Source organism: Gymnogyps californianus, chromosome 1 (assembly GCF_018139145.2).
Source record: "Gymnogyps californianus isolate 813 chromosome 1, ASM1813914v2, whole genome shotgun sequence".
Classification (NCBI taxonomy): domain Eukaryota; kingdom Metazoa; phylum Chordata; class Aves; order Accipitriformes; family Cathartidae; genus Gymnogyps; species Gymnogyps californianus.
The window spans coordinates 58,660,074-58,674,296 of NC_059471.1; the positions used below are offsets into that span (position 1 = coordinate 58,660,074).

General features: G+C 40.5%; 1 protein-coding gene across 4 annotated transcripts in view; it reads left to right on the forward strand.

Annotated features, from left to right (window-relative positions):
• FARP1 (FERM, ARH/RhoGEF and pleckstrin domain protein 1) overlaps positions 1–14,223 on the forward strand; it is a 217,510-nt gene that overhangs the window by 172,821 nt on the left and 30,466 nt on the right. For 2 of the 4 annotated variants that reach the window (XM_050890909.1, XM_050890923.1), the window contains exons 14-15: positions 11,576–11,766; positions 13,643–13,732. In XM_050890909.1, coding sequence (XP_050746866.1) covers positions 11,576–11,766; positions 13,643–13,732 — 281 coding nt within the window. The remainder of the gene's footprint in view (positions 1–11,575; positions 11,767–13,642; positions 13,733–14,223) is intronic. The other 2 variants (XM_050890915.1, XM_050890931.1) reach the window with 1 other exon arrangement.

Below are 14,223 nucleotides of genomic sequence, written 5' to 3' on the forward strand. Positions count from 1 at the left end.
TCAAGTAATAGATTTTCAACAAAAGGATTTGCAGGTGTTTCTGCTACTTAAGAAAAGTGAATAGATTTCATACTGTTTCAATTTAAGTGAACATACAGTTTTAGAAGTGATGTTTAATATTTTGCATCCTTTCAGATACTGTTTTCAGGCCTGATTTCTTCTCTTATATGCCTACAAAGATAATGGATTTATAATTTTATAAGAACACACCTGCTGGTAGCTGGAGTTAGCCTAGTTGCTAATAAAGTATCTCAACAGCTTTTCTTTTCCCTTTTAAATATTATCCTCAAAAATGAAATACGAGGATTTTTCTCCAACTATTTTCTGTCATCTGGCATTTTTTCAACTTTAAATGTTTAAGTGGTTGTCATTTTAACACATGTGGAATTATTCCAGTTTGAAGAAATAAAGTTTGTAAATCACATAGGAAATAATTTCATTTAGGATGAATCATTTTTGCAGCACTCTTATGCCACTGAAGTTCCGTTTAATATCAGTAGACAAGCATTTAATTAAAAACAGTCTGTGGGCCAAATTCCTCCACCAGACATGTGGTTCATATCTGAGCGCTTGCCAAGAATGGTAAGAGAGAGAGCAGTTTTAAACTAATGTTTTCACATAGGATCAGGTCCCTTAGAATTCATCTGGGAGTTTGTTTCTGTGGGGCAAATACAGAAGGACCTTGCAGGAAAGAACAGAAACCTTTGCGGCAAGACTGCGGATGAGATGAGATGGGGAGATTCTTGTTCTGGTTCACAAAGCACACATGGGAAGAGGAGCCTGTCAGTTCAAGTTAGTCGTTGCAAGCATTGATTAATCTGCATACGCTGGTCAACAGCAGTGGTCTAAGCATACCTGTGTCTCAAGTCTAACAGAGGTAGTTATAGACTAAGTAAAAGATTTGATTCTCCTGCCAATTCCAGTAGATTTTGGAGTGTGGCTGATGGTACGTTTGATTCACCGTTCTAAATTTTTTATTCTCAATAATTAACTTTTAAATCCCATACTCATCAAGTGCCCAGATATCCTTAGGCAGTTGCTACAAATGAGGGAGCTGAATCCCAGCAAGATCGAGCAGCTACGTCTACTCTGAATGAGTAGTCCTGAGGCACTCATCTCCTGTCTTTCCAGAGGATGTGGAGGCAGCCTCTTGTTGGGCTGTCCAGATGGCTTATCACTGTGCTGAACCAACTCCGTCCACATAGTTGGATGAATATGGAGACTAGTCACAAAAGCAGTTTAGGGGTTTGTCCCAAAATAATGTGCAGATGTAGTTAGTCTGTGGATAAAAGGCACTCTAATTCTTTCTTTGCTATTCCAAGTACTTGACCACGTTCAGTCATCTTCTGCAATGACAGTAGAAAAGTCGTGTCAGACAATTTTAAGTTGACTCCAGCTCAGCAGCAGCTCAAACTTGCTATGTCCTGTTGGGATCTTCTCCTGGAGGTTTTTTTCATATCAGCCTTTCCTAGAATCTGGTTTTCCTCAGTGACCTGGGATATAAAATTTGGGAATAAATTGGCTAGATGAAGCAAACGTGAATAATGGCAAGTTGATGTAGGAGCCCGGACCTGCGTAGGATATTACAGGTATAGAGTTTTGAGTAGTTGATATCTGAATGGCCTAGACTGTACTGGTTTTGGTTTAAGTCCATATCTCCTAGCAAACATATTCCTTGTGCACGACAGAGAGGCATGTTCTCTGAAGATGATTTGCACCTAGTGCTGCCATTGTCTCAGATCACCCATAGCTCATAGGCCTGCCTAACAGGTACCATCCCATTAACCATTGTAGTGCACGCTAAATACAAATTATATCAAAGGACAACTGGAAGAGAAATTTCTGTAGCTGAAAAATGCCAACATGTGACTGAAAGTTTTTAGGTTTGCTGTATTTGCATGTACATTATGTGAGCTATATGGAGCTGAGATCAGTTATAAAGTAGACAGATGAGCATAATGAGAGAGTTGCATGTTAATAATATGAAAAATTAAATCAATCTACCAGTTTGCTTCAAGATTAAAGGGTATGCAAAATTAGAATTTTCTCAGCAGAGCAGCATTGGCAATGCTGAACGCAATCATTAGAACCCAGCAAAGGGTGAAACAACAATCATTTGTGAATTAGTTCACTAAATGGGGCTAGTATTATTAGACCAGACTGCTTCAGGACCTGTATTTTCCCCCTTGAATATCTGTAGGGCTGGTTTCTGTTTGCACAGATTGTTTGTGGAGCAGCTTTTATTAGTTGAAGCAGCTGTATTCATTCTGAAGCAGTAGCATTCATGCCAGAAGTTCGTGTCTGGCGTATCTGTACATGCAGTTACTTGGTGGTGACCAGAGAAAGTCAAATGGAAAATGGGTTAGATCTAAAACCTGTTCATAGCTCCTTTTCTTCTCTAAGAAGCAGAGATATTTTAAATTCTGTCTTCTTCTGTCCCATGATAAATGCACACACATGCAGATTCTTCATAATCAACTAGAAGTTTCTTCTGGGGGGCTCCAGAGTTGGGAAGACAAAGGAAGAGGGAAGAATAGGAAATATCTTAAGCACACTAAAAATGTCTAGCCTTATTTATTTACAGTTCCCTTTGGCATAGCATGCTTTCCACTCTTTTCCTGAGAGTTTAAAGCCCCAGTAGTTTCTTAGGGTACTCGGAGGGCAAGAATTGTGTTGATCAGTTGAACTGATGAAGCAGACCTGAATTTGAATATTGAAAACCAGTGATTCAGATCTCATCAGTATGATTTATATGCAATTAGCATGAATTGTGACTGTTTCTGGAACAGTTCTTCAACAGAAGAAAGGATATCTGACCTATAAATTCTGTCAAATACCATGTTTGTTTAACTAGTCTCATTTGTCATAATAAAGTATTAGACTGCTGTCAGAGGTGACTTTAGAATGAAATTTTAATTGCTGCTATTTAACTTCTAATGATGAAAAACAAATTAACAATCCAAATTTTTCCTGACTTCCACACGTGTGTGAAGGAGTTGGGTGTCGCTTACCTTTGTGCGCAAGGATTTGGACCACTGGAGATCCACCTCATTCAGCAGCGTGGTTGTTACTGGCTGGAAAGGGCAGTGAGCGTGAAGGAAGGAGGTTCTATGTTCAGGCATGTATAAAGTGAAGGAAGCCGAAGTCCCTTTTAGTCTTCCAATAATGCTTCTCTCTCTGAACGTCGTAGTTTCTTAAGGCAGCTTCTGTACATTTTGGCGCGTCTCTTTCCTCTTCATTTAGGGCATCAATCCTCTTCTCCATACCAAATAAGAGAGACCCTAAATATGTGAGGGAAATTGAATCTTCTGGAACAATTTTTAATATATACACCTTTCTTTTGTTAGCTGCTGTCAGACACAAGTGGTAGGAGAACAGTCCTTTTGTCAGAAACCCAGCTGCTTGTTGGTGTCTCCTACTTGATGATGATGGTTTTGGGGTTTCTGATTGTAAGTGGCTGATGCACAGTGTTAACATCAGGAGGTCCCCAAGATGAGACTGATGTGTACTTTACTCAAATGTGGGTAGCAGCAGACACTGGTTTCAGTCAAGATACATTAGGAAAAATTTTTGCCCGTGCTGTCAGGTTCTAGTAAGGAAGGAAATGTAAATCCTAGGAAATTAAAATTAACAAAATCTTTCCTCTTCTATTTCAGTAATTTCTACAGTTGCTGAAATATGCCTGAACAAGGGTACATATCTTATTTACTTATTTATAAGGGAAATAATTCTTGTGCAACATGTGGATTGTGAACAAAGGCATCTTCTGCGTTCCTCCCTACTGTTAGGCTGTGTGGTGCCATTGATATTTTAAAATACAGAACTTCTACTTAAAAATCAAAGGCATCATATGAAAAAAAAGCCTAGTTTAGATGACACATAGCAGTTCTTCAGAGTATTTTGTCTTCCGTTCTGATTCTGTGGTCTATAAAGAGCGTGTAGAATAAGCTTGGTTTATGTTGTTTGTTATTAAAAGCAGTGAGCACTTTCTTTTAAATGTCATGAGATCTGGAAAGCCTGTGTGCCTGGCTGAGCTGTGTATTCACAGGCATGTTTTTCACAAGTATGAGTGTAAATAATGGTGGTGTTATTACAGTAAAGGGGGTAAAGATCTTAGGATCATAAATTTGCATGACATGATGGTAAATACTTAGTTTGCTCTAGAATGATTAGAGTTTTAAGGTGTGATTTTTATCAATGATTTTTTTGTAAAGTTTGGGCCCCTGAGAACCATAAAAATCCACAGTTCCTACTGATAAAAATTAACTCTAAAGCCAGTAATGATACAGCTGTCACTTGATTGGACATGGAAGGTTGAAGGAAAATGAATGCTTCCTGATTCAAGAGCTTTCAAGCTTGTTAAAATTAGATTAGATGCTTTCTTTAAAATGCTGCAAATCCTGTTTTGAGAAGAAAACAGGTTTTTGCCTTTGATGGTTTACAGCAAGACCAGAGGTAGGTCTCTCTGTTTAGTTCAGTGGATGTTAGAGCTCATGCCTGTTGCTTTTCCGTGAGGCACTTAAAAATCTTTGATTAGCTGAATCCTTATTTTTCCCCTTTCCTGCTAAAAAACTCACCTGGACCCACTAACAAAAGTTCATAAGCTTGCCAGTGTTTCACTTATCCAGCCCTTTCCTGATTTCTGTGTGTGCACATGCATAGATTTTTTTTAATAAATCTCGATAGTCAAAATTAATTTTTAAAATTGAAGATGCTGGGGACTTCATTCTCATTTTTGTCATTTGTTTAATACCGTTTAAAGAGAAACATTTTTTCTTTCATTGTATGCACTGTTTTGTCAGCATGTACCTATCTGGGAGAAAAAGCCTTTTCAATGTTCTGTCTATCCTCAAAGCATGGTGTATCTTCTGTTCCTTGCATTGTTTGGAGCACTGTCTCAATGTCCTTTTACTGCAGAAATACCTATTTGTACTGGGAGTACCTAATTCCTCTATTACAGTGATCCTGTCTCATAGAGCACTCCTCACCTCAGAACTGGAGAAAACCCCCACCAGGTTGTGAGTCTCAAGTTGAGAAACCACACCATGTTGAGGAGCAGAAGAGTGGAGGGAGGGAGGAAGGAGATCTGTTTTCCAGGGCATTTGGGCTCCATTGAGCACGATCAGATTGCCCTTCATTTTCTAATGAAGGCTGCACCCAACGCTGATCAAGTCCGTCTGCCGTAGCTCGTAAGCAGGATCACTGCAGTCTTGGGGAGATGTCTTGTTGAAATGGACAGTATCTGTGGCATAAGCTTACACGGGGGCTGAACGTTTTCAATTCTATTGTAGCACTGTGTCATGTTGGTTTAAAGACAAACAAAAGCAAACCAACCCTAACCCTGGGTACAGCAGGGAATCCTTCTATAGGTTGCTCTATTTCTGTCTGGAAAGATCAAGGCTAGACAAAGGACTGATGCCCAGTGACCTTGTATTCTTCCCGGGCTGTAATGTTCACTCTTTGTTCTTAAGATGTGAGTATACCCTGATGTAGGCCAACAGCAGTTACTGTCTGATTTCACACTCACCGCTGTCTAATACTGCAGTATACCAATAAAGCATGGACCTTTACCAACTGGAGAGGTTGCTGGCTACTAAACCAACACCAAGCTTGATGAGACTATAAGCATGTCAAGCCATTTAACTGTGTATGCATGGAATTAATTTTTTTTTATTATTTTTAGTTTTACCTGTACTGAAGGCTTTTACTCATTCTAACTGGTATTTTGCTGTAAAACTGTCACTGGTTTAATTGTTCTGTCCATTTGCTGGCTGATGCTTTGTCCTAAATATGAGGAAATTGGTTCATTGAGAAGGTGCACCATTCTCCCAAATCCCTGCCACTCACTGCCACTCCTGCCATGGGCACGCATTTTGAAGCTGTGAAGTCAAAGCGAACCTTTCTCCCTGTCATGTTCCTCTTCAAGCCAGGCAGAGTCACTGGTTATGTGTGACATGGGATCGCTTCCCGAGTTGTTTTTTCTTCCTGTTCCTCCTCAAATTCTTTGGTACTGTGTTCAGGGATGTTTGTACATAAATTTATGGCTGATGTATAACAACTTCTCAACATCTTTAATTCTAACAAACTGTATCCAGCACTCCAGCTTGTTTTGTTTAATGGGGAAGAGAAGTGGAGCTTGATGAACTGGTTCCCCTCAAGCCTTCATGGAAGTCAGTGGGGATTTTGTTCTTGCATTGAGGGAGAGCAGAGCAGAATCTCCATCCCATAACTCTGTTAGTTCAGCAGTGTGGCTGTGCCTGGGTCATAGCTGGGGAGAGAAGGGATGGACACCCTTATTAAACTCTTCTCCAATCTAAGGTACTTCAGTCATTGGTGAAGTGCATATGAAAACTCCTGCCACTTCATCTGGTGCTATCTGTCCCCCATGTCATTTTGTACTATGCATCTTTCTCTGACCAAAACTTTTAGGTAGAAGTTAGAGGTATGCAACCACTGTGACTATGGAAAATTAAGCTAGACCTAACTGTGTGGCCACAGCAGTGGCAGCTCTGTCAGATACTTTCTTATTAAAGAGCCTTCATAAGTGGTGTACTCAGTAATGCAAAGGACAAAGGGGCAACAGCTTGGGTTTCATCTGCCAGACTGGAGTTTAGACAACACTCATCTGCCCTTGAAGCAGAGTAACTGGGATCTGGATGTCACAAGCTTCCCCTGACTGCAGGGCAGGCTGTGGAGCAGGCCTAAGAGAGAATAAGTCCTGCAACATTCCAGGTATTGAGAAAGGCACTTTTCTGGCTCTTAACACGTCGTAGTTTAACCCCAGCCAGCAACTTAAGCACCACGCAGCCGCTCACCCCTCGCCCCTCCCAGTGGGATGGGGAGGAGGATTGGGGGAAAAAAAGTAAAACTTGTGGGTTGAGATAAGAGCAGTTTAATAACTAAAGTAAAATAAAATATAATAATAATAAAAATACAATAATAATAATAGTAATGAAAAGGAATATAACAAAAAAAAAGAGAGAAATAAAACCCAAGAAAATACAAGTGATGCACAATGCAATTGCTTACTGCCCACTGACCGATGCCCAAGCAGTGATCCTCCCCTCTTGGCCAACTTCCCCCAGTTTATGTACTGGGCATGACATTCCATGGTATGGAATACCCCTTTGGCTAGTTCAGGTCAGCTGCCCCGGCTATGCTCCCTCCCAGCTCCTTGCACACCTGCTTGCTGGCAGAGCATGGGAAACTGAAAAGTCCTTAACTTAAGCGCTACTTAGCAACAAGTAAAACATCAGTGTGTTATCAACATCATTCTCACACTAAATCCAAAACCCAGCACTATACCAGGTACTAAGAAGAAAATTAACTCAATCCCAGCCGAAACCAGGACATACGTTTTAGTTTTTAATAATAAACCTAAAAACCATTAGAACAATATAACCCTTAACAGTTGAGTTAGTGAGCACTGTAGCTGTACATGAAGTGCTCCAGCAGAATTTCAGTCACCTTCAGTAATGATTGATGTTTCTTCTCAGTTTCCATAATTGAGTCATTTTCACTTCTTGGTACTCCACAGAGGAGGAACATACCCAGGAGCACTGCTGTACTCTTCCTCGCTGTGAAAACACAGTGTGTAGAGATGGGAACTGTTTCTTTTGAAGCAGATGCAGAACACTAAATGGTCTGAGTTTGTTATTCAGCAGTTTCAGGAGAACAGGAATAGAGGAGGAGTATCTTCAGGATACGTTGAGTCCCATTTGTCTTCCTCACAAAGAGGGGAGCCCTCCCATGTTAGATTAAAGTTTCTAACCAGGGATTTCAGATCATCTTATACTGTCTATGTAGTCAACAAAGAAAGAGGCAGCAGACAGTTCAGCTCACCTATGATTTGAATTGACCTCTGGGAGGTCAGTTTTTCTTCATCAGCTGAAAAGTACTGATTTGAACTGGTTTTTCCCTGGTCCTAGGCATGTTTTAAAGTGGTATAGCTCAGCCAGCCCAGGCTCCATAGGCGCCAACCTCAGCACCAGTCCCTATGGGTTAACATTTGTGCATGACAGGAGCCTAGAGTAAAGCAGTTGCTGCTAGTGGGATGGATCATGGCTGGCCAGCCAAGTGCAGAGCCCAGCCTGCCCTTCTCCAGCTGGGCACCCAGAGCTTGTGAGTGCTCCCATGCATTCCCACCACCAAATTGCAGCAAGCAACTGTAATGTGTATTTTGACAGAGGTATAGCTATTAAGTATTTGTTTTTAGCCACTGGCTTCATTTTACTTAGCACATGGAACATGTGTGTTGATGGGGAGTGTTTTGAGACACGTGTAAAGCTAGGACGATAACCCATAGTGTCATGTCCGGTGGCCGTGTAAGATACCATTGTCGTTTCATGGATTTTTTCCAAGTTAGATTTCAAGGAAGGTTTACTTCTTCTGTCACCTTCCCTACTGCAGCACCTTTCCCCAATGTCTGGAGAGTAAACTAGCTCAGTGGAACTAAGAACCACTCCAGGTATTTTGGCATTGATGGGCTAATCTGGCATACCGTGGTAAAGTGCATTCTCATTATTTGCCACTGTCATCAACCAGTGTTTGTTTCTTCTTAAACCCAAGCTCAGAAAAGAATTGAAGCACATGCTTAATTCCTACCCACTCCACCAAGGATATAATTTTAGTATGTGCTTAAGCAATCCTTAGATAAACATCCTTTTGTACTTGTCTGTTGGTTTGTGTGCATGTAGCTGGCTCCATTGTATTTGAAAGATGGCCCAAGTCTGAATCTAAATAAAAATTACTTGAAGTACAAGCAAAGACAATTCCACGTTAGCAGCTGCAAAGATTTTAGGCCTCCAATGTGCTGTGCAGTACCACTTGATATCTGGCAACCGATGTGCTAATAATTGCCTGTCAATCAATGAATGCTTTAGAAAAATGTGAGGAATTTCAGTACCTTGTAAATAAGGTTGGTCTTCTCCCATCTGCTTCTGTTTATATTCTGCAGTGTGTAGCTGATGAGTAGAGCCTGTATGAATATACTCTTCTGTGGCAGGAGGTCAGACGAAACACTGAAAAAGACCATTTGGTTAATGCAGGTTATTTGTTCCTCACCTCCATGAAGAAGAGAAAGTCACTTTGCAGCATTGCTATGACCCATCAGCATGACACATGTCCTGATTGATTGGTGATGGGGGAGATAAGACCTTCCATTTTCATTTCTTCATGACTTACTGACTTTCTTACAGCATAATAAGTTTGTTGCCCGCCTTTACCAGAACAACATCCAATGTGTTGATCTTTATGGCTGTGTTGGTTGTAATTAGGCCCCAGAATGTGCTAACGTAACAGCATTTTGAGGCCCCTTTGTAATATAGCCACTTTCTTACACCTAGCTTTAATTTTCACTTGTTCAACATATTGGCAGATGGGGTCTAACTGAGCTCTCGCTTGTAGGTGGTGGTGGTTGGATTTGGTCACTGCTCATGTCCACATTGATACCAAAAAGGAGGATGTAGCATTTCAACTTGCTGCAAAATAACACTGAGAATGTCAGCGATGTATTGATGTGCAAGTCTTTAATCAATGGGGTGTATACTCAATGCTGTGAGCCACCAGGCACGTTTTTTGGTGATACTTTCCATAATACTTTTCCCAAGTCATGTCTTCCAAGTGTAGGTTAGGAAGTCTTTTTAATTTGTTGTCCGTTTGATATTTTGTAGTTTGAAATACTTAAGTTGTACTGATAAAAATTCCAGTACATCAGAAGTTAGATCTAGGATTATAAATAGGTAGGTAGATAGATATGTCGATATATCTATATCTATCTATCACAGATAGGTGCTATTTAACTTCTAGACTGTAATGCCTGTGAACTTCTCACAGAGGTGCAAATCATTTGTTCGCTGTCGTATGACAGGCATAGTGCCAGAATTTCTTTGTTTCCACATTTGAGGTGATATCACTTTTCTTATGTCTTTTGTAATGTAGAGTTAAGTACTTTTAACCTTACAACCTTGCTATTAATCTGTTTCACTATTTCTCAATGATGAATTCCATTTCTTTTGAAAACACTGTATACAGTTGTGTGCTAGTGTCAATAAAATTGACATTTGTTTAACAAGCTGTGGCATTTTCTCAAATTTCACTGAACATTGATTTAGTGTGAAACTGTTGGTAAATCCTTTCTTGCTAGCTGTAATAATACAGACCTTTATTTCAGACAAATACTGCTTTGACTTTGATTTATAATAGGCTACATAACTGTCATGATTACATAAACTGATAACTGTATTGTTTTTTTCCTTCTCTTTTCAAAGGAATGACATATAAACATGAACTGGTTTGGATTGGAGAACATTCATGTTCTAGCAATAAATCTTGAGTTCTTCCAGAAAAAAAATAGGTTTTACTACTAGCCTAATTATATTTATTGGTGCCTGTGTTCACTGGAGTATCTCAGCTGTGTTGTAGCAACAGGAACACTTACCTATCACAATCTAGGGAGGACGTAAACACATGATAGTAAAATGTATTTGACCTTAATTATGTACGGCGATGTATGTGTTTTACATTTAATCCTAGACAGCCTGTTAGCTGTGGTAATCAAGAGCTTGTCACGTTTTTTTGGTTGAATTTTAATGTTTGATGCCAAAATGGTACAGACTGTAAATGTTCTTCCACATGACAGATCCATCTTCTAAAACAGGTTTAGATTTTCAGAGGTTTGGAGGAGGGGATAACTGGGAGAACACTGGGCATTTTTGGCAAACTCTTTCCTTTGTGCAGTCAGTAGTCTGGCTGCCTGCCAGAAGACAAAATGCTAATTTCAGCAATATTTAATGTAGTGTATATGAATCCATGGAAGTGTAATTAATTGTCTAATTCTTTAATATTTTAATCCAAAATTGAATGGGACTTTATATCTGTGATAATCTAAAGTTGTCATGCTTTGTGCATTAAAAGTATTGCTTTTCTTATGTAAATGTAATGCTAGCATTTCCATCCCAAACAATCAGAGGAGCATGGAAAGACCTACAAGGTATAATATACATACTTGTGTTGTGTGTAGAAACTGGGGAACTAGTAGTTTTCTTCCTTCATGTTAGATCTGACTGGTCTTAGCAGCAATACTGCTGTAGAAAGTCATTGCTTCTTTTTCCCTAGACTTCCATTAGATAAATTTGTTCTAACTTGTGTCCTGTAGCTCCCTATGAAGTACTGATTTGAGTCTTTGAAGTTCTGCTTTGCTAGAAAGAATGGCACTCGTAGGGTGACTCCCTTATTGTTGTATTTATTCTCTTTCATAGAGTGGATTACAATGGTGAAAAATTTGGTATTAATTCGATGTTTAGCAGTAAATATTGCAGCTCAGTCATGTATGCCTTGATCCCTTCCCTACAGAGACACTAATTTCAGCCAGTTTCATCAGCTAAAAGAACGCTTTAGTCCCTTGGTTAATGCAAGTGGGTGCAGTTCCTTTAAGTCCATTTGGACTAGTTTGAGGACCCTGATGGCTGTGTCTTGTAGTGTAATTTCACCTGCTGCAACTTAAGGTTGTAACTCTTTTTTCATACTTTCTAGAGAGAGCCTGTCCTAACTGATTTCTCTTTTACCATTTTTTTAGCAGGTTCTCTGACTGGCAGCCCTCACCTTTCAGAGCTTTCCATCAATTCCCAAGGAGGACCATCGGTGGCAAATATGTCTTTATCTCCAAACTTGAGCCCTGATGCCAAGCAGTCGTCTCCCTTGATCAGCCCTTTGCTGAATGACCCATCATGCATCAGGACTGATGACGAGGAAGAGGTCAAAAGAAAGGTAAGTCAGAGGCAGTTGGCCTTGGCTCTCTTCTCCGTGTTGTGTTGTGACTACTGCTGGTTGTCAAAGTGACTAATATCTAGACCCCCTGCAGTTTCCTCATCATAGATCCACACAGATAACTTGTGTTGGTTGGGTCAGTTGGTGTCTGCTGACCTCAGTCACCGTGTGTCCAAGAGCATCCCTGTGCTCCTGAGGCCAGACTCACAGTTTGGAGCGGGTCAGGCCAGAACCACAGAACTGCTGTAGCTGAGGGCTCAGTGCCCTGGATTAATTCTCCTGAACAGAGGTGCAGGAGTTGGGGGCCTCGGCTCCTCTTGAAGCAGAAGAGAGAAGATAGGTAGCTCTGTGTCTCTTAAGCTTAATATGGGATAAATCTGGGCCAGTCCTGTTGGTTGCAACCTTAAGAGCTTGTTTTGACAGGGTCTCCTGTAAATCTAGCTTGGTTTTAAGGAGTGGAGTTTGGTAGTTTGTTGTAACAAAACAGTCAACTCCAATGTATTATCGGAGGGAAAATTTCCAGGTGACAGAAGGAAAAGGAACAGTGTTGTGCAGGAATGTCCAACCCAGGCTCTCCAGTCTGTCTCTGCTGGGACCACCACTGGGAGCATTTGGTTGTGGGAGTAGAAAATGCTCTCTTTGAGCCACAGCCTGCAGCATTCAGCTGGGAGTCTTTGGCTCAGCCCCATCATCGCAGCAAAGCCATAAGGGAGCATCACATGCAAAACTGCTTTTTGAAGATAGAAGTGATTCTGTCTGAGCCAGGGTGTTATGGGTGCCTGCTGGCTCGTCCCTCCTGTGCTGCAGGGTGAGAGGGGGTTGCTCTTGTCCTTCTGTTGCCTGCTTTTTCTCCTGAGCTTGGAGCATCTCAGGAGGAAGAAGGTAGGAACTCAGATGGCTTTGCTGGAAAGTGGGAGCATGTGTAAGGAAGATCTCTTTTCCCACTGTGCATAGTTAGCAAGATAGGTGAGAGAAATTTGAGAAGAAAAGCCAAGAATCAGTTAAGTGACTCACAATTCTCTGTGTCAGTCCAACTAACAGCAGCCAGTGACTGCTGTATGATGGTTCCTGTGGGGTTGTATACTGACTAGGAAATGCCCACACAGTCTCCCCTTGCATCCCTTTCTAGTGCATCCTCTGCATCATTGATCTTCAGGGAGGAAATGTAGAAACAAAAGATCTATGGATGTTTTGCTCTTCCTTTTTGCTTCCTGAGCAACACAGAGTAAGATAAATTGGGATCCTTTGGCTCTTCAGAATTAAGAGGTCAAAACCACTTTTGCCTCCTGGATAACACAGGAGGATTTGGGTTTTTTTTCCCTGAAATTTGAAATCTGTAGCTTACCCTAAAATCCTTCCCCTCTCCCACTGTTACATTGCCCAGCCGCACTGGGAAAATCTTACGGATTTGATTTTTTTTTTTGAGAGTATTTTTACTGTGAATTCTTACCCTGACAATGAAACTTATAATAATCAGACACTAATTTTTTGTCATTTTGTCAAATATGACATTTGTCAAATTTGATTCAAATGGTTATCTAGCCTGCAAAGGATTTCTTTGTGAACTTCAGAATATGTTCTGCTCCAGATATGTGGAATAAGCTGAAAGGAACATCAGCACTCCAAAGCTGTAGAAATCACCTTGGCAGAAAAAGAGTCTCTCAAGAACCCATAGAAAGTGCTTGTTCTCTTGTGTTTGCAAGGAAGGATTGTTTTCAGGGCTTCAGGGCTTAGGAACATTCAAGCATGAGTCACAGTAACCGCAAGCAAGGGTCACTAGTTTGTAACTCTCTTGGTGATTGTTGTCTGCAGTTTTTTCCTACAGAAAGCAGCTCCATAAAAGCAGATGAAAACCTAATGTGTTTGCAATTTGCAGAGATTCCCAACTGAGAAAGCTTACTTCATTGCTAAAGAAGTAGCGACCACAGAACGAACATACCTGAAGGACCTTGAAGTCATCACATCGGTATGTTTACTTGAGCATTACTCATGAAACATGTGAAGCTCTAGTCAGCAGTAGTATTTCATCTGCTCCATTTAACGTCTTAACTGTTCCGTGCTACTTTTATATTCTGCACTACAGGTATTCTCTGCAGTGCACAGGAGTACAGCTCTAGGGAGGAAATAACACAAAAAGCAGAAAGTAGAGATTTGTACTGTGGTTAGTAACATGCACTGCGAAACTATATCAGGTTGAGGAACTTGGGACACAGTTCAGTTATTTTTTCTTGCTCTGATACTTTGTGGTTGTAATTACTAAAAATGCCTGTGGGTTTTCAATGACTTCTCTTAAAACTGAAGTAGCTCCCTAGGGGGACGTATAAATGTTTTCTCCTGGATTAAAGGCCCTCCATTTAACATGAAATATTGTGAAGTACCTATTTGAATGATTCTGATTTTTCGGTAAGTGAAACTGTTTGTTAAACAAGTCATTAATCTGTAGCATCTGATCAGAGT